The sequence below is a fragment of the Schistocerca americana genome, chromosome 8 (assembly GCF_021461395.2).
Source record: "Schistocerca americana isolate TAMUIC-IGC-003095 chromosome 8, iqSchAmer2.1, whole genome shotgun sequence".
Lineage (NCBI taxonomy): Eukaryota > Metazoa > Arthropoda > Insecta > Orthoptera > Acrididae > Schistocerca > Schistocerca americana.
In genome coordinates this window covers 319,365,863-319,391,961 of record NC_060126.1, presented here as the reverse complement: position 1 = coordinate 319,391,961, position 26,099 = coordinate 319,365,863, and the positions used below count along the sequence as shown (strand labels likewise).

The window sequence follows — 26,099 nt, the reverse complement described above, 5'->3', positions numbered from 1 at the left end:
AATCTGCTGGATCACTAAACCGCAGTGGAAATGACACTCAGAAGTAGCAAGGTTTCATGAAGAATGACGATCGTGTTCATAAATGCAAATCATCTGTAGCAAAGAATATGAAATGAAATTCTTTTAGTCATGGACAGCTCGAGGTCAAACAGTAAGCAGCTCTCACAGATAATTTCCTCTCCCAGTTTCTCTTTCCAATATTATTTTATTGAGGACAGAAAGGTATGCATTTTCAGTAAAATATTATTGAAAAGTGACAGGTTGCAAATGTTGTTTATAATTTTTTGATACACTGTCATGGTACTTAAATAGGTCAAAATTGCCAATACTAATGATATGCAATGCACTTCCTACGTGCTGTTGCAGCGCCACTTGGAGTTAGGTGGAATAGGCTCGCAATCATTGGGAAGGAGATGAAACCTTCTGAATTCTATGGACAAGTTGTTATCACATGCATAGTGCACAAGGCTCAAATTCAGTATGGCTACCATCATAAAAGAAAAATGTCCATAGGCAAATCAACTGCAAAACAAAAGCACGATACTATCAGATAATATCCGTAAGAGTTTTCGTCAGAAAAATCCGTCAGTCGTCAAATATTTTTTCACCATTTTTCCTGATTCTGAGCTTTTGGATCTGACCAGAAATCCATTAACACTTGACAACACTGTGGATTAACTCAATGTTTATTTACAAACTTTAAGAGTGACACAAGTGTTGTACCGTTTGGTTACAGAAAGAAGGCACGAAACAAGGCATATGAAAATAATTTGCACAGCGCCTACAGGGCAAAGGGTGGTGAGAGGGTGGATGGTTAGGAAAATTTCATGACCGGTGCTAGTCATCCACAGATACCTGTGTGTCTGGTACTGACGGGCAACTAAGATAGCTATATTGTACACACAAAAGTAAAAAGGATTTGCTAAAAGTGCATTATTTCTATAAAAAATTGTCAAATTAAGGTAAGGCTGTTGTAATGCATTTCTAGTGCAAGAAGTTGAAGAAAATGGCATTTGAGGCTTTTATTAATTATGAATGACTGTGAAGCACTATGTTGTAAGAAACCTGTAGTCCATGGTTGCAGTCTTGGACTGCAAGTATATACAGCATATTCAATAAGTTATTGCTTTGGCCACATCAAACTTTACCATGGATAAAGTGTTACATTCATAAATACAGTTACATTCATTATTAAATGAATTAATTACTCCCACCACTGCATTTTGTTGTGATTGTAGCAATGTGACAATTATCTGACCATTCTGTTTCTGCAAACCACAGCTTTCTACCATCTGAATAGTTATTTTTCGTGACCCACTCTGAATTACACTTTCCCTAGAATTCCTTACACTTCTCAGTGATGTAAGGGATGACCTCGATGGGCCAGCAATGGCTTTATCATCACTCATTATTTTGAAATACCTTTGCCCAGTTCCTTAGCAGCCACTACTGTTAGATAGCTAAGATTAGCAGCAATGGAAAAGAGCAGACAGTCAGTATGAAATGTTCTGAATACTGTCGACACTGCAAGGAGAATAAGCCACCTTATTTCCTTAACCAAACTGAACTGTTTGAAAAAACTTAAGGACTCGTTCCATATTATACCTGTCATGAAATGGATAAAATTGAGTAGCTATATGTTTGTTTATACACTCCTGGAAATGGAAAAAAGAACACATTGACACCGGTGTGTCAGACCTACCATACTTGCTCCGGACACTGCGAGAGGGCTGTACAAGCAATGATCACACGCACGGCACAGCGGACACACCAGGAACCGCGGTGTTGGCCGTCGAATGGCGCTAGCTGCGCAGCATTTGTGCACCGCCGCCGTCAGTGTCAGCCAGTTTGCCGTGGCATACGGAGCTCCATCGCAGTCTTTAACACTGGTAGCATGCCGCGACAGCGTGGACGTGAACCGTATGTGCAGTTGACAGACTTTGAGCGAGGGCGTATAGTGGGCATGCGGGAGGCCGGGTGGACGTACCGCCGAATTGCTCAACACGTGGGGTGTGAGGTCTCCACAGTACATCGATGTTGTCGCCAGTGGTCGGCGGAAGGTGCACGTGCCCGTCGACCTGGGACCGGACCGCAGCGACGCACGGATGCACGCCAAGACCGTAGGATCCTACGCAGTGCCGTAGGGGACCGCACCGCCACTTCCCAGCAAATTAGGGACACTGTTGCTCCTGGGGTATCGGCGAGGACCATTCGCAACCATCTCCATGAAGCTGGGCTACGGTCCCGCACACCGTTAGGCCGTCTTCCGCTCACGCCCCAACATCGTGCAGCCCGCCTCCAGTGGTGTCGCGACAGGCGTGAATGGAGGGACGAATGGAGACGTGTCGTCTTCAGCGATGAGAGTCGCTTCTGCCTTGGTGCCAATGATGGTCGTATGCGTGTTTGGTGCCGTGCAGGTGAGCGCCACAATCAGGACTGCATACGACCGAGGCACACAGGGCCAACACCCGGCATCATGGTGTGGGGAGCGATCTCCTACACTGGCCGTACACCACTGGTGATCGTCGAGGGGACACTGAATAGTGCACGGTACATCCAAACCGTCATCGAACCCATCGTTCTACCATTCCTAGACCGGCAAGGGAACTTGCTGTTCCAACAGGACAATGCACGTCCGCATGTATCCCGTGCCACCCAACGTGCTCTAGAAGGTGTAAGTCAACTACCCTGGCCAGCAAGATCTCCGGATCTGTCCCCCATTGAGCATGTTTGGGACTGGATGAAGCGTCGTCTCACGCGGTCTGCACGTCCAGCACGAACGCTGGTCCAACTGAGGCACCAGGTGGAAATGGCATGGCAAGTCGTTCCACAGGACTTCATCCAGCATCTCTACGATCGTCTCCATGGGAGAATAGCAGCCTGCATTGCTGCGAAAGGTGGATATACACTGTACTAGTGCCGACATTGTGCATGCTCTGTTACCTGTGTCTATGTGCCTGTGGTTCTGTCAGTGTGATCATGTGATGTATCTGACCCCAGGAATGTGTCAATAAAGTTTCCACTTCCTGGGACAAGGAATTCACGGTGTTCTTATTTCAATTTCCAGGAGTGTATTTGGCCACATGTTTTCCTAAAATATTACAGGGCGCACCCGTAAATGTTCTAGGGTGCACCAGTGTGCTCTGGCAAACACTTTGAGAACCGCTGATGTAGACACATTAAAACGTATTTAGTGAGAGGAGTTGTGATAGAGCAGGCAGTAGCCAAAGTTGTGCTAAACATTAAGCTTTAACCAGTTCTTTATGCATTAGGAGGTGGAGAGGTAGCAGAAAAAATAAAGAAAAAGGAATTAAGGGGTGACAGAGAGGGATAAGGGATTTAGGATGTTGGGTACATAGGATAGTTTACTGTAGATGGGCCATAAACAACTTGGCATAACAGGCTGCCATGTTGCAAAGGACCACCCTGTTTACCCAGTATCAGTCTATGAAAAGAACAACTTAACTACATCCTAATCCAGGACTTTCCACAATCCTCCTCACTTCTCCCAAAGTGATATTCCAGCTCCTATCAGTGAAAAAACAATGTGGCCTGTCTTTACGGGACCCTCACTTGCAACCCCCTTGAAGATCCTATCCCTGTGGAATATCTAGTGCAAAACCTGCTCTGTATCCACTCAACACAGCCTATTCAGTCCTATCAGAGGTATATTTTACCATATTATCAGCAAAGCCACCTGTGAAAGAAGTCTTATCATGTAACAGTTATGCTGTAACTCTTACACAGACTATTATGTAAAAATGGGCACCAACCAGTTCTCCACCCAAATTAATAGCCATCACCAAACTGTGACCAGGGGGTAATTTGACCACTTGGCTTCAGAAAATGCTCCTGAGTTCAACATACCAGACAATTTTAATGGCTGCTTCACAGCCTATGCCACCAGTCTTTCTTGTAGTTATCCTCTACTGGAAAAGTATTGGTTGCAAATGATTGGCTCACGTTAATAAGTAGTTTGCAGTCCTATGTTCTTAATGCTAGTCATGGTGATTTACATATAGTTGTTTACTGGTTTTCTTATTGTGAAATTAAATGTGATTCTTGGATATTTTCCAGTGACCCTATACAGCAAGTATGTACCTCAATGAGGCGACAGATATCATCTAGGGCATTCTATGGGTGGCTGGCTTATTGCCGTCATCTGCGCACAGTTCGAACCCACCTCTCAGGACTGGTGCTCACAACGATAGTGTCATCCAGTGATGCAGAATCTGGTCTGACTGCTGAACGTTGGGCAGAACTATCTAAGGCTGAAGGGCAAGCAGCAGAAATATTTAGGCTTACTTATTATGGTGGCATTGAACATAGCATTCGTAGACAGGTATGTTACAAAAGCTTGGTATTTGTTTCTTACATTACCTTTCGCTTCACTATGCTGTTAGAGTTACTGATCTATTGTTTCACTTACAATGTTGAATTACTAATAATTTTAATCTCCGCAATTGATGTTTTTAAGGTGTGTTTGTGTGTGTGTGTGTGTGTGTGTGTGTGTGTTTTGGACAGTGCATGGCTCTATTTGGGTTGAGTTATACTTAGTCTGCTTTTGTGCCTGGTAGCTAAACTTGCTGCAAAAATAGTACTAACCTGTTGTGATCCTTCAGTCAAATTTATCGAAGTATCACCAGTTAATGCAAATTTAAATAAATACTTGTTGCAATAAAAGAAAATATTTTAAAAATGGTGAAAAGAGTTATACTCTCCTAAATAATTGAGGTAAGCAGCACCAAAATGTTTATATTGAAATGAAGTGATGATTTATTCAGTCAGTTAAAGCACACTCTTTCATGGTTGTCATACAAATATTGTTTCAGCATGAAACAAAGTTACGAAAATTATCAAATGCAGTATAGACTGTGTGACTGTGTACTTGGAGTCATACCAGACTACCCAGTTACTATTGAAATGGCAGCAGTCTGTGCAAAGCGTAGTCTCATTCCATTAAACTAAACACAAAATATTTGCTGCTCATAAATATATAAAGTTCACCCACGTTCTGGGGATATCATCTTTCACTAGTAATTAAAACAGCCTGGATCTTTGGTTTGAATCCTGCCACTGCCTAAATTTTAAATAAAAATCATCAGCAGTGGTGACTGAAGAGTTCCAGCATAAGAAGTCATCCTCACTCTGGCAACAGCCTTCAGGGTGGAGGAATGGACGGAGGTTCAGGGCACACTCTTGCCCTTGACATGAAAAACTGCCCCTAAAAAGCAGAAGAATCAGCATTGATCAATGGCATGAGGTTGCAGAAGGCAATGGCAACCACTGCTTTGAAGACACATTGGGCTTATTGACCAGACATGAAAAAGTGTCATGATCATCTCTCTATTGTCAATAGGTTCCAGATTAGTTCCCCATTCGAATCTCTGGGAGGGGATGCCAAGGGGGAGATGACCATGAAAGAAGGATGAAATAACCAGTGGTTAGATGATGATTTAAGAGTCGGGTCTTGGAATGTCAAATGTTTGAACATAGTAAGAAAGCTAAAAAATCTGAAAAGGGAAATGCAAAAAGTGGGTCCAGTGAAGTGAAATGGTAAGAAGATAGAGATTTCTGGTCAGACAAATGTAGGTTAATATCAACAGCACCAAAAAAAAAAAAAATGTTATAAAGGAGTAGGATTCGTTACAAATAGGAAAGTGGGGCAGAGAGTGAGCTACTGTAAACAATTCAGTGATAGAATTGTTGTCATCAGATTTGACAGCAAACCAATGCTGACAGTGATAGTTCAGGTTTATAAGTTGATCTCCCGAGGAGGAGGAGGAGGAGGAGGAGGAGGAGAAGAAGAAGAAGAAGAAGAAGAAAAGGGGGGGGGGGGGGGAGAGGGGAGTGAGTGAGTGAGTGAGAGATAGATAGAGATAGATAGATAGAGAGAGAGAGAGAGAGAGAGAGAGAGAGAGAGAGAGAATATGAGGATGTTGGACTGGTAATTCAGTATTTAAAGGGAGATGAAAATTTAATATTCTTTAGGGATTGGAACATTGTCGTATGTGTAGGGATGCAACACAAAGTTATCAGAGAACATGAGCTCAGTAGTAGGAATGACAGTAGAAAGACTAGTTGAGTTCTTCAAAAATTCAGCTAGTAATAGCAAATACTGTGTCCAAGAATCACAAGAGGAGGAGGTATGCTTGGAAGAGCCTGGAGACATGGGAAGAATCCAGCTGGATTACATCACTGTCAGACAGATAATCCAAAATCAGATATTGGATTTTAAGGCATACCCAGATGCAGATTTAGATTCAGATCAATATTTAGTGATGATGAAGAGGAGACTGAAGCTTAAGAGAATTTTGTGGAAGAATCAGTGTGGAAGGAAGTGGAATTCTGAAGTACTGAGGGATGATTAAACACAGTTGAAGTTCGCTAAGTGTGTGTATACTGCAATGAGCTATAGCAGAGCAAGCATTTCAGCCAAAGAGGAGTGGCCATCTCTAAAACGGGCAATCACAGATGTTGCCCAGACAAGCAGAGGTAAAAGGAAGATAACTGTGAAGAAACCATGTAACAGAAGAATTGATCAGCGAAAGAAGGAAATACAAAGATATTCCAGGAAAGGTAAGAATATAAAGAAAAATAGATATAAACATATGAGAAATAGCATAAGCATGAGTAGATTCTTGCAGTCTATTCAATAATAATTCCAGATTTGGAGCTGAAACTAATCAAATTTCAACACTACCCATTGCCTATCATTCGTAAACTGTTAATGTTCCAGCTGGCTTACTGATTCTATGCCACATTTGGCTCAAAATTTTTCTGAGTGCCAACAAATATTAGTGTATTCAAGCATCCACATGCTGCCAAAAATCTATTACTTCACAAGTCCTAGCACTGCACTATCATCTCCCCAATGTACAGTGACCTGTTCTGACGTTCTGTCCCTGCAAATGTACAGTGGTGCATAAACATTCTCTGCAGTGACAGTTTCAAACTGTATTAATGTAGTTGTTGTTTGTTTATTTTCTGTTTGTTATTCCATGCTTTACATTGTGCACACATTCATGTTTATATAACTGCAACCTGTTACCAAGCATATGTGGGAATTAATATCTTGTTTACTCTGATACCCAAATATTTGGTGATCCTTACCGATTATGACACGCCCATGCTGAGTTCAGAGTTTCAGGCAGTTTTGTAACATTGACACTTCTCTTCTGCACCAGCTGCACCGCGCTCCCACATGAGAGTGAATGACTCAACAGTCACAACTGAAAAGGCAGCCAGCAGCACAATTGACAGAGTGACGATAAAACTACCCCTCATTCTAGCAACATAATCTTCACTTATGGTTTGCCCTCCTAGAAAGTCAGTTCATCCTTGCACAGTTATTAGTGGATGAGATTAAATACAACTATGTGGTTGCAGGTTGAGGATCTAGCCTCAAAAGTCCAGGATATTCTAGCCATGCCACTGGATACCAAATGGTATGCATCAGTTAAAAATACGTTGATCACACAATTGTCCCAATCAAAACCAAAATGGCTAGAGAAGCTTTTGCACACTGAGGAGTTCAGAGATTGCCCTCTGTCACAACTCGTAAGACATTTACCCACATTGGGAAGTGATACTGTAAATGATAATGTGCTAAAGAATATATGATTGTACCGACCGCCATCAGACACCCAAAAATTCTCTCGGTGTGCGCCAGTTGTTAAATGCACTGACACAAGCGACTGAAAGGATATTTGAAGTGTATCCTGCATCGAGTGTCAAAAAATAGACTCCACCATAGGAAGACATGCCCACAGTGACACTAGCCTCCATCCAGTCACAGTTGGCAGAGTTGATCACACAGGTCACTGCACACATTACCCCCAAGATTGATCCATACAGCATGACTGCCTGACTCAGAATGATCAGGAGCTACCACTTGCTCCCGCTTACAAGCCCTTGGTTTCCCAGTCAAAATTCACAACAAACACAGTATATAGAAAATTGAAAAGTTGGACACTTTTAGATGGACACATACTATCCCGAGAAAGCCTGTGAAGTTTCAATACCCAGCATTAAATGATGAATTTAGGAATAAACAACATCCCACTACAAATTACTCTCATAAGGATCATGAGGGCAAAATGAGAGTAATTACACTGGATGCAGAGGTCTTTAAACAGTCATTCATGGCACACTCCATATTTAGAGGGAATGGGAAGAAGGCCTAATAACTGACCATATACATTATCCTGTGCCTAATAGTTTACACACAGTTAAATAAAACATGAAATTTGCACGCACATATAGCCCAAGTTAAATATTTTATTAAATACACTAGAAATTTCATTGTCGAATAGCCAACCATAATTTAAAACCAAATTAAAAGAATTTTCAAATGACAACTCCTTCTACTCAATAGATGAAGTAGTAACTGTAAAAAAATAATTATATTATGTAAAGAAAACTTACGTTAAACTGAAACATTCCACACCATTACAGAATGTCATATTCATTATAGATGGAACAAGTATTAATGTAATGTAAAGAATGCCATGCTGCATTAATGTTCTGTGTAACTGCAGAGAGTATGATGATTTGGCAAATTTACATAATTTAAGAGGGATGGAAAATCTAATAATTCAGTAATCAAAATATATACAGATATGTGACTTTCAGTGATGATAGTGTCATCTGCTGTCGTTTGATGCCTAGTTTGTCAATGGTCCTATGAAGTGTTGAACTGTTATCAAATTTTAATGTTTTTTATAAGAGTATGAATTTGCTATTAGGACATAACATCTGTAGTTATTGTGATGTACATGATATCAGTGTCCCGAAACATGCGCATTAATATCGTTGTCTCAGATTATGCTTATAAGAGTATGAATTTGCTATTAGGTCATAACATCTGTAGTTATTGTGATGTACATGATATCAGTGTCCCGAAACATGTGCATTGATATCGTTGTGTCAGATTATGCTTCGCAGTGTCCTGGTTACTGTGGTGATAATAGTTTCATTACATGTCAGAGCTCTGAATTATTTTTTAATTTTAAAGTATTTCAAGGAGCCCCTGTCTGTGATATTGCAACAGTGCCATTTTGGGTGCCAGCATCTTACTTCCACATGCTAGTAATCAAAGCAACACTCACATCGCTCCTTCTTTGCCTTGGGAAAACCCACTTCCATTCCTGTAACTTGCCAGCCATGATTCGGGGCCATCTGGTCCTAGTTACCATGGCCAGCCACCCCCGATTCAGCACTTCCGTGCATCACCTGGAACTACAAGATTTCAATAACTTTAAGTAGCTGATGGTATGCCAGCATATTTGTTGTGTGTGTGTGTGTGTGTGTGTGTGTTTGTTGACAAACTCATGAAATGGGCAGAAATAGGTACAGTGGACAAAAAGTACATTTTTCAGAAAAGCTGATTTTTATACATCTACATTTACATTCATAGTCTGCAAACCAGTATGAATTGTATGGCAGGAGGTTCTTCCCTTTACATGGAGGTGGCAAAAATCATGTGATACCTAGTTGTTGTGACTCTCTGATCTTTCAAAGTGCCACCGCACAGTTATGTGCGTCCTCTACATGCGGTGCTGTCTGCGAGCCATGCAGCAGCAGCGCCACCTAAACGGCCAGCCAGCCAGCGGCTGCTAGACTCGGACTCAGTTATGATTTGACTGTTAAAGTGTACACACGTCTTACTCTGTTTACTTGATCTGTGACTTTCATGTATTGTGTCTTCCTTGAAATATAATTGTTCAACTTTAAGTTATAACAATTGGCGATGAGCTAGTGATTTTTCTTTTCCATCGTTGACCCACATGTTTCCATGGCTACTTTAGAGCAACTATTGCAAGGTCTCATAGAACAGCAAATGCTTCTCACGAATGCGATTCGTGATTTCGTCGTGGCATCAAATGCGGGGCGTCTCTCGTCATTCTCTCTACCTCCTTTTCCTCCTTACGACGAGACGGCGGAAGACTGGTCTGATTACGAAAAACTTCTTCGACAGCACTTCTTGGCATTTCATGTCATAGATGAACAAACATGTAAGTCTCTGCTCCTTTCATGGATTTCACCTCATATGTATCGGTTGTTGTCGCAATTGGCTCCTTTGAAAGATCTTGCATCTTTGTCCTTTGCTGAAATGTGCTCAATTCTGTCTGTCTATTTTCAAAAGCAAACGCATGTGGTAACCTCTCGTGTTGCCTTTTATCATTGTCAAAAACAACTGAATCAATCCTATCGCGCTTGGGCTGCTGAACTTCACGGCCTCAGTAGAGTGTGTCAATTTGTGACTGAAGTTCACAAAGAATCCTATGCCAATTCCATGGTACGGGATGCTATTATCTGATCGGCACCCGCCAAAGAAGTTAGGCAATGTGCCCTTCAGTTGGCAAATCCGACTCTAGATGAAGTCCTATCCATCGCTCATCTTTTGAAATTTCTCGTGCCGCTGGAGCGCAAATAGAGGCATGGGGCGATGTCGGGGAAATAAAACCTCTGTGCGATGTTGACGAAGCGTGTGGCGTGTCCCCGCCGGCCGATGTGGCCGCAGTACGCTCCCAAGTGCAGCCTCAGCCTAACCGTAAACAAACCTCTAAGAAACTGCAGCAAAACCCACCGCAACTTCCTTCATGTCCTCGATGTTTTACGAAACATTCACGAGAAGATTGTCCACAACATTGAGCCGTGTGTCACAAACGCAAAAAAAAAAAAAAAAAAAAAAAAAGGGTCATGTGGCATCCGTTTGCAAATCCGACTGCATACATGATGTTCATGAACATGACGCTGATTCTGATTCTGTGTTGTCTGTCAATTGTACTTCTTCTCTTTCAAGGAAGTTGTTCCTCACTGTCCAAATACTTGGTCGAGGTGTTCGCATGCAGGTGGATACTGGTTCTCCTGCCACTATCATCAATTCTCAGACTATCTTCAGTTGGGTTCTCCAATCCTGTCACCTGTCACTAGGCAATTACGGACTTACAATAAACAGAAGATTTCTCTCTTTGGACAATTTGATTCTGAAGTATCTTACAAATCTGTCGTTCGCACTGTTCCCATATTTGTGGTCGACCATAGTAACGCGGAGAATCTTTTTGGTTTCGATGCCTTTCGCGTTTTTGGGTTCTCCATAGATGACTCTGTCAGTGTTGTCTCTGTTGCTATTCCTTATGCTCAATTGGATTCCTTGTCGACGACATTTTTGTCCCTTTTTTCTCCTGGGTTAGGCTGTGCAAACGACTTTGAAGCTCATATCACACTCAAACCCACTGCTCGGCCTAAGTTTTTTCGGGCTTGGGCCATACCTGTGGCCCTTCGTAACCAGGTCAAACGGAAGCTGGATCATCTCACTGTTTCAGGGGTCTTGCTTCCTGCCACTTCCAGTGAGTGGTCCTCTCCTGTCATTGTCGTTGCTAAGCCAAATGGTGATATTCGTCTCTGTGGCGATTTCAAAGCCACTGTAAATGCTCAATGCCTTATCGACACTTACCCTATGCCTCGACCTGAAGAATTGTTCACTAAACTTGCTGGAGGCCAGTATTTTTCTAAACTTGACCTGTCAGAAGCTTATCATCAACTTCCTCTCGACACTGCTTCCCAGCAGTTTCTGGTCCTTAACACACCTTTCGGCCTCTATCAGTACCAACGATTGCCATTCGGGGTTGCCAGCGCTTCTGCTCTCTTTCAGCGATTCTTGGAACAATTATTGCTCACTGTCCCTGCGTGTATAAATTACCAGGACAACATTGTTGTCACTGGCTCCACCACTGACGATGTTGTTGTCTTCAGTCCTGAGACTGGTTTGATGCAGCTCTCCGTGCTACTCTATCCTGTGCAAGCTCCTTCATCTTCCAGTACCTAATGCAGCCTACATCCTTCTGAATCTGCTTAGTGTATTCATCTCTTGGTCTCCCTCTACGATTTTTACCCTCCACACTGCCTTCCAATGCTAAATTTGTGATCCCTTGATGCCTCAAAACATGTCCTACTAACCGGTCCCTTCTTTTTGTCAAGTTGTGCCACATACTCCTCTTCTCCCCAATTCTATTCAATACTTCATCATTAGTTATGTGATCTACCCATCTAATCTTCAGCATTCTTCTGTAGCACCACATTTCAAAAGCTTCTATTCTCTTCTTGTCCAAACTAGTTATCGTCCATGTTTCACTTCCATACATGGCTACACTCCATAAAAATACTTTGGAAAACGACTTCCTGACACTTAAATCTATACTCGATGTTAACAAATTTCTCTTCTTCAGAAACGCTTTCCTTGCCATTGCCAGTCTACATTTTATATCTTCTCTACTTCGACCATCATCAGTTATTTTGTTCCCCAAATAGCAAAACTCCTTTACTACTTTAAGTGTCTCATTTCCTAATCTAATTCCTTCAGCATCACCCGACTTAATTCGACTACATTCCATTATCCTCGTTTTGCTTTTGTTGATGTTCATCTTATATCCTCCTTTCAAGACACTGTCCATTCCGTTCAACTGCTCTTCCAAGTCCTTTGCTGTCTCTGACAGAATTACAATGTCATCGGCGAACCTCAAAGTTTTTATTTCTTCTTCATGGATTTTAATACCTACTCCGAATTTTTCTTTTGTTTCGTTTACTGCTTGCTCAATATACAGATTGAATAACATCGGGGACAGAGTACAACCCTGTCTCACTCCCTTCCCAACCGCTGCTTCCCTTTCATGCCCCTCGACTCTTATAACTGCCATCTGGTTTCTGTACAAATTGTAACTAGCCTTTCGCTCCCTGTATTTTACCCCTGCCACCTTTAGAATTTGAAAGAGTGTATTCCAGTGAACATTGTCAAAAGCTTTCTCTAAGTCTACAAATGCTAGAAACGTAGGTTTGCCTTTCCTTAGTCTAGCTTCCAAGGTAGGTCATAGGGTCAGTATTGCCTCACGTGTTCCAATATTTCTGCGGAATCCAAACTGATCTTCCCCGAGGTCACCTTCTACTAGTTTTTCGATTCGTCTGTAAAGAATTCGCGTTAGTATTTTGCAGCTGTGACCACTGACGAACATCTTAAAAATCTCTGCACACTTTTTCATGTCTTACAGACTGCCGGTCTTAAGTGTAATCTTCAGAAATCAAAATGTTTTCAGGCATCTATGACATACTTGGGGTTTCAACTCTCTCGGGATGGTATTCGTCCGCTTCAGCAAACTGTCGCTGCGATCGATGTCCTTCCTCGCCCTACATCTGTTAAGGAACTGCAGGTCTTCTTGGGGAAAATAGCATACTATCAGAAGTTTTTACCGTCTGCTGCTTCGGTGGCTCAGCTGTTGCATCGCCTGTAGCATAAAAACGTGCCTTTTCACTGGTCCGCATCATGCGATGCAGCTTTCCAGAAATTGAAGACTATGCTGAAACAGTCCCTGTGCCTGGTTACTTATTGACCTGGCCAACATCTTGTTCTTGCCATGGACGCCTCTCAATACGGGGTCGTTGCAGTCCTTGCCCACCGTTTTTCTGACGGTTCTGAACAACCCATTGATTATGCCTCCAAAACGCTCACGGATGCCCAACTAAAGTATTCTGAAATTGAAAAAGGAGCTTTGGCCATTATTTATGCTCTTCATAAGTTTGGTGTTTTTCTCTGTGGATCCAAATTTCATCTTGTTACGTATCACAAACCACTTGTTTCCTTTTTTCATCCATCAATGTCACTTCCCGACAAGGCTACACACCGCCTCCAGCGTTGGGCTCTTTACTTGTCTCGTTTCAATTATGAGATTCGTTTCGCGCCAACGGCTTAACATGCAAGTGCTGATGCACTGTCTCGCCTTCCCGTGGATCTTGATCTGGCATTTGATAGGGAGGAACTTTTGTGTTTCCATCTGGATGTTGCCGAGCAGCGGGTGGTGGACAGGTTCCCCATCACCGGGGACCAGCTGGCGGCTGCTACGGGTTCTGATCCTACCCTCTCCCGGGTTTTACCCTGTATTCAGAAGGGCTGGCCAGATCATCCGTCCGCTAAGACTTCTCATCCATTGTGGAACTACTACGCTTCGCATTGCCGCCTCATGGCTAGGGATGGTGTTATCCTCCTTTCCACCGAAAGTGCTTCTCCACATGTTGTGGTACCTGCGGGTTTTGCGTGCTTTGGTCTTGCGCCTCCTTCACCAAGGGCACTGGGGTTTCTCTTGCACAAAATCTCTGGCGCGCCGTCGTGTGTACTAGCCCGGCATCAACTCTGAAATCGCACACATGGTCGCTGCCTGCGACCCTTGTGCGTCACAGGCCGCTGCCCCGAAGTCATCTTTGTCACCGTGGCCTTCGCCTGAGAAGCCCTGGGAGCATATTCATGCTGACTTTGCGGGACCGTTTTTAGGTACTTATTGGCTTCTCGTTATTGATGCCTACTCTAACTTTCCTTTCATTGTCCGTTGCACGTCACCTACCACTGCGGCAATCACCAATGCTCTAGCTCGCATTTTTTGGAACGCCTTCCCTCTACTCTTGTTACTGATAATGGTCTGCAATTTGCCTCTTCCTATTTTGCGGATTTTTGTGCCCGTCACGGTGTCGTGCATGTCACGGCCCCTCCGTTCCATCCACAGTCAAACGGTGAGGCTGAATGATTGGTCCGCACATTTAAGGCTCAGATAAAGAAACTCCTGACTTCTGCTGCTGATGATGCGCTTCTCCAATTTCTTGCTTCTTACCATTTCACCCCCATGGGCGACCACAACCCGGCTGAGCTCTTACATGGGCGACAGCCCCGCATGCTACTTCATCTTCTGCGGCCTTCCACCTCATGGCCACGGGTGCCTTCGCTTGACCGGTTCACCACCGACGACCTTGTATGGGTATGGGGATATGGCAGGCGGCCAAAATGGAGTTCTGGCCGCATCGTACGACACCGTGGCCAACGCCTGTATGAAATCCAGACGGACACAGGTGTTGAAGTGCATCATTCAGACCAGCTTCGGCCTCGTGTGCCGGCAATGCCTGTTCTGGATGCCGCCTCACCACCTTCGGCTCTACCTGACGCTCGGGATAATGGAATCTCTTATTACTCACAACGCTGTCCTCTCACCATCATATTGGTGCCAGCACAAGAACTGACGCCACCAGGAGACGTGCCCATGCAGGAAATAGATGACCATCATCTGTTGGAGCAACTCTACTCACCTCCTCCTCCTCCTACAGATGCGGACACATCGCCCATGCCTCCTGTTGTAACAACCAGACTTGCCGCAACGGGTGGGCAGATTGGTGCACTGGGCCCCAGCAGATTCAACCCCTACGTCTCCTGTCATCTCGACCCGTTATCATCGGGGACACTTCCGTCTGTATGGGAAGCCTCCTCCTCAAGACTTTATGGCCAGTCAAACACCACCTATGGACATTAGCAATCTACAGGCCACCTCCATCAAGACCTGTGCAAAAACTTCAAAGGGGGGAAAAGTGTTGTGACTCGCCAATCTTTCAAAGTACCGCCTTGCAGTTATGTGCGTCCTCTACATGCGGCGCTGTCTGCCAACCATGCAGCAGCAGTGCCACCTAAGCCGCCAGCCAGCCAGCGGCCGCTAGACTCGGTTATGATTTGACTGTTAAAGTGTACATTTTCAGTCTTTTGTTCTTTGATATTTAGTGTGATTTTATCCTCTGTCCTTAACTTTCTACCAGTCTGTTCATTTACTATATGCCAGAGGGTCTTACATTTATTGGAAGAGCGCCTAATTGTTTTATCATTATGAGCTTTTTTAGCCCATGTGATAACTCTTCTGTATGTGGGTTTGCGATTTTTATAGTATATCGTGAACTCTTTGGATTTGCCACTGTCCAGTTTGCTGAGTCTGTGCAGCAGCCTCATATTTTCTGGTGAAGTTTCTTGTTAGTGATAGTCTTTGTTTACTCTGGGAAATGGTGATAGTCTTTGTTTTCTCTGTGAAAATGCAATTAAACTAATACAAAATTGTTATGGCTTTCGTGGCCACTTGTTGATAAACTGCCTATTGGCTTCTGTCTTGGATTCTTCGGCCGACATTCATCTAATGATTTTACTGACGTTTCGCCAGCATGAGTGGCTGGCATTGTCAAAGCTTCACCTTCCATTGCTGGTGGTGAACTGGAGTTGAGCTCGTGGCTGCAGACTATATGTACCTGGCACGCTAACGTCTGAGGGCTTCTCCGCGGTCATTTCCGGCGCGGTTCTCCTCTTGCTACCTGCGATGGTCGTTCACTGCAGTACGGGAAGCCAGTATCAGTTTACCTTAAGGCTTTCCTCTTTCTTGTTGAAGCAGTTCGCGTGTTTTTATATTTCTACAGCTTCTCTGAACAAACGTGTGTGATAGTGCTTCTCTACAGCCAGAACTTCCGTGTCGGCGAATTTTATTACATGGTTGGTCTCACTCAGTGTATGCGCTGCCACGGCCGATTTCTCCACCTGCCCCAGCCTGCAATGTCGCTTATGTTCTTTGATCATGGTGTTAATTGATCGTCCAGTCATTCTGACATAAACTTTTCTGCATGTGCATGGTGTACGATACATTCCCGACATTGAAAGTGGGTCCCTTTTCTCCTTTACCGATCTAAGACACTCTTTGATCTTCCTCGTTGGCTTGAAAATCATCTTTACACCATGTTTACGCAATATACGGCCGATTCTTTCCGTCACTCTGGGAATGTATGGCAGAAAGCCGTAACCAACATTTCTTTTTGTGATTCCTTACTTTGCAGAGTGTTTGGCTCTGTTACACTTCTAATATAATATGTGGAGTACCCATTGTATCTCAGAACACTTTCCAGGTGTTGCATTTCGCGTCTGAGGTGTTGCGGCTCACATATTCGTCCTGCTCGCGTTACAAGCATATTAATCATGCCTGTTTTCTGGCTCGTGACCTATTAGATCCGACAACATATTGAAAACTAAACACAGATCCGATGCAGTGTATCACATGGAATATGAATCGATTACTCAAGGCGTCTTCTCTGCTGGTGGACATACAGAGAAACCTACGCAACACAGAAGCCCTACCACCTTGGCTGTATGGATTACCCAAGATCCATAAGAACAACCTTCCACTAAGAGCGATTGTTAGCGCTCCTGGTTCACCAACGTATAAACTGGCAAAACACTTGGCCTCTCTGCTCCAGCCACACATGGAGAACACTGACACATACATAAAGGACTCGGGACATTTCATTGAGAAGCTGAAGAAACTGAATCTTGCACCAAATGACATCCTGGTCAGCTTTGATGTTGTTTCTTTGTTTATGAAAATGCCACTCAGTGACGCTCTGGAGGACATCTATTAAATTTTTGCGCAAGACATCGCAAAGCGCTTCCATGCATGTCCCACCATGAGCTATTTCTACGAACAGCTGGAAGGTGTCACCATGGGTAGTCCTCTTAGTCCAGTGGTAGCCAACTTCTTCATGGAACAATTTGAAGCACAGGCACTGGACTTGGCGACTTGCAAACCTAAGATGTGGTATAGATACGTCGATGATACTTTCGTTGTCTAGAGCCATGGTGAAGAACAGCTTGCTGACTTCCTAAGACACTTGAACAGCCTCCATACAAACATAACATTTACCATGGAAGTAGAAAAGGACAAGAAACTGCCATTTCTAGATGTGCTGATCACAAGGGATGGTGAAAACTTGGGACACAGCATATATAGAAAACTGACACACACGGACCAATACCTGCGCAAACTATCAAACCACCACCACCACCACCACCACCACCAACAACAACAAGAAAGAGGAAAGCCTTAAGGTAAACGGATCTTGGCTTCCCGTACTGCAGCGAGGTAGTAAGAGTAGAACCACACCGGAAATGTCTGCGGAGAAGCCCTCAGATGTTGGTGTGCCAGGTATATATAGTCTGCGGCCATGAGCTCGGCTCCAGTTCACCACCGGCAGTGGAGGGTGAAGCTTTGACAATGCCAGCCACTCGTGCTGGCGAAATGTCAGTAAAATCGTTAGATGAATGTCGGCTGAAGTACCCGAGACGGACGCCAATAGGCAGTTTGTCATTAAAGTAATATTTGAATATCTGCAGAAAATTGTCATATTTTTCATTTGTAGTTCAAGAAGTAAATACACTTTGCCAGTCGTCTTTCTTTAAGCTAAGTACAAAGTTATTTATGTTACTCTCACTATAACTTCTACACTTACTAACTGTTTTTCCTGTTGGGAGTACATTGAATGGTGGATTAAAATACATTCTTAGCGCACTGTGATCTAAAAAATCAACATCTTTAATTTTTACACTGCAATCAGTGTTAGCAGGAAACTGAGCAAGACAGCTGTTTAGTCTCGTTGAACGTATAACTTTCATATTTAAGTTGAACGACACCATCAAATTTACTAATTGTGACTTTTGAGCAGATTCTTCAAGGAAATAAATGTTAAGATCACCACATATTATCATATTTTTTGAGTTATTGTGACATGTTTTTTTCTAGCAATAGTGCAAAGTTTCTGAGGGAGACAGAAAAGTTACCACTAGGTCATCTATACACACACACATTATATACGTATTTAGGTCAGCAAGTACTTTCCCAACTATTTCAATATCTTTGTTTAAGGTATACAATTCACAGGGATGGAAAGGTTCACGGCTAATGCTATAAGTTTCACCACCTTTGTAATTTTTCCTTGAATAGTAGTGAACTAATCTGAAGTTTTGAATATACTGATAAGGTAATTCTGACTCTTTTAGCCAGTGTTCACTAATACACAGTAAGTGCATGTCTGACAAAGGATTAGTATCAATCGTAAGAATTTCAAATTCACTTACTTTATTTCTCAATCCTTGTACAGTATAAGTTAAGGTTGTCACATTCTTCTATGTGAGGAAGATTTATGTTTGCTGTGTCCTGTTGCGAAAGAGATGACTTGACCATAAAAAATCTTGGTTACTAGCTGACACTTTTTTTATTTTTCATGACGATCTTCTCGGAGGTATTGAAATCTTGCTGCTTGAAGCTGTACTCCCAGAAGAAATGTGACTCTCCAATGATGAATATAATGCACTGGGAGTATGTTGTAATCTCACAGACTTTTCTTGTTGAGCTGTTGTTTGAATAGCGATTTCCAAATTTTAACTGTGTAATAATTCACCACCAGTTTCTTGTGTTTTTGTAGGTGAAGTTTTCCTATCTGGTTCTTCATTAATTGCAAGTGTATTTCTTGATGCAGCTGTTTCTTTTTCTTCCAATAGCACAGTTTCATTAGGCACAGGTGCTTTTAGTGCAATTGGTGTTGTGGTGTTTTCATATAGTTTGGACGTTTCTGTTAATAATGCATTAGCAAGTACATGTTTTCCTTGGCAGTTTCTGTACATTGAATGGTGAGTAAAGTAGCTTCTTTCTGCGGAGCTAATGTCTAAGAACTTGACACGTTTTAATGCTTTACAGATTTTTTGAAACTTTCTGTTTATGAAACTAATATCAGTATTTACACATGAACTTTTTATTAAGTCATGTCTGTACGGAATGCTAATGACGATGATTTTTTGTTGTGAAATTCTTTCCAGTGTTTGTCGCAATGCTCTGACTGCATGTTTATATACATCATTAGCTCCAGCAATAACTACACAGACATCATTTGGGTGTAGGTTGCAGTCTTTAACTACACTACTGGCCATTAAAATTGCTACAGCACGAAAGTGACGTGCTGTAGATGTAAAATTTAACTGACAGGAAGAAGATGCTGTGATATGCAAATGATTAGCTTTTCAGAGCTTTCACACAAGGTTGGCGCCGCTGGCGACACCTTCAGCGTGCTGACATGAGGAAAGTTTCCAACCAATTTCTCATACACAAATGAGTTTTGCTGTGTGGGATGCAAAATGACTGATGATGGTTGAAGTAGAGAGGATATAAAATGTAGACTGGCAATGGGAAGGAAAGTGTTTCTGAAGAAGAGAAATTGTTAACATCGAGTATAGATTAAAGTGTCAGGAAGTCTTTTCTGAACGTACTTGTATGGAGTGTAGCCATGTATGGAAGTGAAACATGGACGATAAATAGTTTCGACAAGAAGAGAATAGAAGCTTTCGAAATGTGGTGCTACAGAAGAATGCTGAAGATGAGTTGTGTAGATCAGTAACTAATGAGGAGGTACTGAACAGAATTGGGGAGAACATCAATTTGTCACACAACTTGACTAGAAGAAGGGATCATTTGGTGCGGCATGTTCTGAGGCATCAAGGGATCACCAATTTAGTATTGGAGGGCAGCATGGAGGCCAAAAATCGTAGAGGTGAATACACTAAGCAGATACAGAAGGATGTAGGTTGCTGGAGGTACTTGGAGATGAAGAAGCTTGCACAGGATAGAGTAGCATGGAGAGCTGCATCAAACCAGTCTCTGGACTGAAGACCACAAGAACAACGTGACTACCAACCAGCTGTCCATCACGGTGAACGGCCACCGCAGAGCTGTGTCCAAGAGCAAAGTATACCACCCTGTGGCACAACATGCAGCTGAACATAACATATTTGATTTCAGTGGCTACCTGACTACCCGAGCAATCTGGATCCTTTCCTCTACCGCCAGCTTACTGAACAGTGCAGTTAGAAGTTATACTTGCAACACATTCTCCGCTCCTGTAACTGTCCCCTCCTCAACATACAGTAATATACTGTCCTCACACCCTCCACCCAACATTTTGCATCCCCTCTGGCCTATCATCTCTACTCCATTCTCGTCTCCCACACTGTTTATTTGCCACCCTCTCCCAAAAGCACCCACCCATCTTTCCCCACCCCTCTCCTTTTTTCCCCACCTCCCTGCCCCACACACAACCTCCTGACACTATGGCTTTGGCATTCTAGTCCCTGCACCCTCCACCAGACAGCATTCATCTTCCTTTCCCCACCTGTACCCTGTTTTACCTTCCCCTTCCCCACCCTCTTCAAACTGCTGCGTGCAACCCATGAGAAAGTTGCATTCTGGCCTGGGATGCTGGAGTTAGTGGTCATGTGTGCATGAAATGTGCTTGCTTTTGTGTATGAACGGTGTGTGATTCTCTTTTGCTGATGAAGGCTGTGGCCAGAAGCTTTATGTAAATATCTTTTAATTGTGCCTATCTGCAACTTAACTTGTCTTCTTTATGGTAAGTAGCAATTTGTCTTTTCCTACATTGTTAATGGTTACATCCAGATATTGGTACAAGTCGACTGATTCCACTTGTGACTCATTGACATTATTGTCGTAGGGTACCATGTTTTTTTTAATTGCAAAGCACACAATTTTACACTTCTGAGCAGACATGTAAAAAACTAAGTTTTCATGAATGAAAATGAAGACAGTGTAGATAGTATGTTCAATTCCAGTGGTGTCCTTCATAGAGAATTTGTTTCCTGATAAAACATACTTGCTACTACATAATGATTTTGGTGTCAGGTCTTTTAACCTCTCATGATATTTCCTGTTCTTCTCCCCCCCACCCCCCCCACCCCCCTTCCCTGCACTCCTCCTACTACCCTCATTGCACAATAATGCCCCAAACCATTTGACTGCAGAGAATCATCAGTTCTTCACTAATACACAGTTGTTAATGTTACACTATCCACCATATTCACCACATGCCTAACTGTTGGTCTATTTTCTGTTCCCAAAACTGAAAATACAACTTAAGGGTGCAAAATTTGTCTCAATTTAGGAAATCCAGAATGCTATGACCCACAAACTTAAATCATCCTGAAAACAATCCCCCAGCTGTGGCTAGGACATCTCTTTGTGATACCTTTTCTTTTCGGAGTTCCAGTCCCACAAGGTTTGCTGGAGACCTGTGTAGTTAGCGATCTAAGAGATGAGTTACTGCTGGTAATAAAGCTGTGAGGGTGGGTCTTGAGTCGTGCTTGCATAACTCAATCAGTAGGGCACTTGCCGCAAAAGGCAGAGGTCCCGGGTTTGTGTCCTGGTCCAGCACACAGTTTTAATGTGCCAGGACGTTTTAAAAGCTAATCAATTGTGGAGAAATGCTTTTCTGTGACCATAAGGAGTTTGAAAGCTCATAATGCAAGGAGACCATGTGAACCTCTCCTCATGATTATATCATATTGACAAGGTGTGTAGGGAATGACTAGGACTACTTTAAAAATTGTAGGTCTGTTGTATTCCTGGCATGGTTGCTAGCATTGAAAGTGTGTGCAGCTAAGCAAAGAAACAGTTTCATAAGTGCAAGGTCCATGGATTGAATCTAACTACCGGCACTGTTTTTTTAATTCCCACATTATGCTGCCAGTGTGCAGTATTAAAGAAATCCCTCCTAAATGTACTCCGCTGGTGCAGCTTTGCAACATTTATTTTTATACAGGGAAGCAAAAACATTATGACCACTGCTGACAGTGACATTTGATGCCTCGTGGTGGCATTGTGGGAATGTGATGTGGTAACAAAAGTATGTAAGCTGAGCAGACATAGATGGGGGTCACCCTAATGAAGATATGTGCAACAAATGGGGAAATCCATTGAGATAAGTGACTTTGACAAAGGGCAGATTATTATTATGCAGAGCCCATGAACGAGTATCTTGAAAACAGCATAGCTGGCCAAATGTTCATGTGCTACAGTTGTGAGCATTGACGGGAGGAGGTAGAAGCACAGTGGAACTACCACTATGAGCTAAATGATTGGACGTCCATGACTCTTTACAGAATTTGTGGTTTGGAGGCTTGTCTGCTCTGTAAAGTAGGATAGATGGTGAACTGTGGTATCTGTACCAAAAGAGCAAAATCCTGGTGCATGCACATGTGTTTTGGAGCACAAAGTTCATCGTACATTGTTGAACTTGGACTTCCACAGCTGTTCACCTCTACATGTTCACATGCTGACCCAACGACATGTCAGTTACGATTGCAGTGGACATGAGACTATTGAGATTCAACCATTGATCAATGAAAACGTGTTGGCCCTTTGGGTGAGTCACATTTTTGCTATGCTAGGTTGATGGTCGTCTCCACCAACTCCATCACTGAGGTGAATGGCGGCTTGAAATATCCACCATGCCATGAATGCAGGCTGGTGGGAGCAGTATTCTGCTATGGGCGACAATCTCCTGTAATTGCATGGGACCTGTGCTAGTAATTGAAGACACACTGACAACTGCGAACCACTTGCATCCCTTCGTACCTGTTTCCGTTTGTTTTGAAACACACACATTGGAAAGTCGTGCATGTACAACCAATATCATCCTGATTCATGCAGTGCTCCGTCGGTTACATATTACATGAGGTCTTGTCACAAATGTAGATACGAAAATATAAATGAAATGACTATAATGATTTGATTGGAAGTTTTCATGTATCCAAAAACATCTGATCAGCTTACAAAAAAGTTTTTTCTCATTTTTATGGGATAAATATTATGTAAATAATAAAGGAATCTTTAAATGTTGATAACTACACAGTCAAAATAAATCTGTTGTTAGAATCACATGTGAATGGAAAGAAGTACCAGCAGCGAGATTCAGTCTACAGACCTCACCTTATGAAACTACAAGCTTACTCGCTTGGCTGTGGTCTGTTTCATTATTTGTGACTGTACAGAGTACATGCCCAAAAGTTTCAAACACGATCTTCTCAAAAACAGTTGAGAGTTGTGTCTTCCTGTTTACATATGTTGAAGTTCTAGTCATTGCCTACACAGCCTGTCAGTATGATTCAAATTGGTGATGGGAAGTTCGTACGGTCCCCATGTGAGCACTGTAGCACTTCGTATGTATCCTGTCTTCAGCAAATAAGTAGTACGTTTGGTTTTGACTTTGTTAAAGCCTTAGTCTGAAAAATTACAGACCACAATAGGTACATAAAAATTAGTACATATTTGAAACTTTGGACAGACCAGTGTACAGAAGCATTTACCTGCATGTTTTAACTGATTTGTCCTCTGTTGCGTGTTCAATAATTCATCGAGTTTGTCTGTTACGAAAGTGAAATTTTTAGTGTATGTGGAAAAGTCAAGCAACCATCATGAGACGTGGTGATGGTGTTAATTGTTCTCTATGTATTCATCCTTCAGTGTGACACAATTTTCCAACAAAGGGTGACTTGGCGGAGCCCACCATGGTAATAGAAATTTGCTTCTCAGCTGTTCAGGAAACTTTCCACCTCAAAAGACATCTCGTAACTCTGCAAATGCCTACTATGCAATGGTTTCTTCATCAGAAGAAAGAAATAGTAGTCATTGGTTATGCAAAATCTGATAGCCCAGAGAAGTAACATGTGTGACTGTATCCTGTGCAAAATGATCTAGATTGTTGTGGAGCAAAAACACACTCTTGAATAGCTTTCCATGACATTCTTTTCAACACCCTCCTAAGCTTGTCTGAAGATTTCTGCGGTATTTAACTGTGACAGTTTGCCTCTTATGAGCATATTCAGTTAGCAGCCCACCATGGAAGTCCAAGAAACACTCAGCATCATTGTTCTGATGGTTCATTGTTGCTGTACACTTCCTCTGACGTGGCATAGCTTGTTGTAGCACATTTCCCCTCAATACACCATTTTATCAAAGGGCTGTGCCATTTAGTTTTGGCTCGTCTAGCAATTTGCTATGGTACTGTGGTGTGTGTGTGTGTGGGGGGGGGGGGGGGGGGGGGGGGATTCAATGTATACTGACAGTTGCAGAAATTTACCTGCTATAAAAAAATAATTGTATAACTTTATTTCTCTAGGTGATAATTAAATCTTTGACTACTCCTCAGATGTCTGACAAACACATTTCTCTTTTCAGTGGCTTGAAATTACACAGTAATTTAAGTGACTTTTAATTAGTTATTGCACATACGCTATTGTATGGGGTGTTCATAAAAAGTTTCAGTGGTACACTATAAAAGTTTAATTTAGACTGTTTACAACATATCTTACATCAAATTGAAGGTAAACTAACCTAGTTTTTTTTTTACAAATTTTCAATATGTGCACCTTTATTTATAAGGCTTACATTCAGCCTTATCCAATTCTTCCCACACTTGGGTTAACAATTCCTGAGTAAGCAATAGAAATAGCTGTAGTCTTTTCAGTTCTGTGTTTAAATGCTGGCAAGTCATTAGATAGTGGCGGAATGTAGACACAATCTTTTATAAAGCCGGAAAGGAAAAAATCGCATGGCAGGAGCTCAGGTGAATATGGGAGCCAGCAGAAAAGAGGCCTGTTGCATTGACCATTATGACCAATCCAACAGTCATGGTCTTCAGAGTTCAACCACTCTCATACAAAGCGATGCAAATGGGGAGGGGCTCCATTTTGTTGCCAAATAAAGTTTTCACAAACTCCTTCTAATTAGGAAAAGAATGGTTCTTCTTACATATCGAGATTAGGCCACCCTGTTATGGCAGTTCTGTTTCTGAAAAAATATAATTCTTACACATGGTGTGAGGACACAGCACAAAAAATAATTAATTTTGGGAACCTCTTTGATATTGTACAAGTTTATGAGGATGCTCTGACTGCCAGATACTAAGACTGTGAGTATTTATTTACCTTCTCACTTAGATGGAAAGTTACCTCATAGCTGAACACCACATGATAAAGGCAGTCACCTTTCCAGTGCAACACTTCACTTATAAGGTTACCATATACACCACAGTCATCAGGCTTTACAGCATGTACTGACTGTAACTGGTACAGACACATGTGTAAATGATTTCTTAGACCTTTCCATGCTGTTGTCTTTGGCAACTGAAGTTCAAGAATTGCTTTCCATACAGGCTATACCATTACTGGATGATTTTGCCACATGGGGCATCACAGTTAAACTTTAAACAAAATGCACATGGAACTGAAGTTACAGATTCACTCCTAGCTAACTGCAGAACACAAAATGCTTTACACTCAGGAGTCACCATTTTGTGTATTTGGCATTTGTGGCACTGCAAGCAGGAAAATGACTTAGCGGTACTCGCACATGCGCTTATCTAAAGCTGTTTGAGTTACTCTCTAACAGTGACCTTGCATCAACACTCTACAATACTCACAGTAAATACTGCTGAAATGTATATCTCAGTCATTCTTTTATGGATACCCTGTGTATGTTTGTGAACTTTTTGCTGTTTAAAACAATTCATTGAAATTTTGATATTGTCAGCCAATTGTAGAGTTCAGAAACTGGACATCATGATAAAGGCCATGAAAGGTGTTT

The 26,099-nt window shown here is 42.4% G+C and overlaps 1 protein-coding gene across 1 annotated transcript in view; it reads left to right on the top strand.

The window, feature by feature from the left end:
- Positions 1-26,099, top strand: part of LOC124544810 (small G protein signaling modulator 1-like) — a 308,561-nt gene that overhangs the window by 154,962 nt on the left and 127,500 nt on the right. The window contains exon 15 of the mRNA XM_047123500.1: positions 4,078-4,342. Coding sequence (XP_046979456.1) covers positions 4,078-4,342 — 265 coding nt within the window. The remainder of the gene's footprint in view (positions 1-4,077; positions 4,343-26,099) is intronic.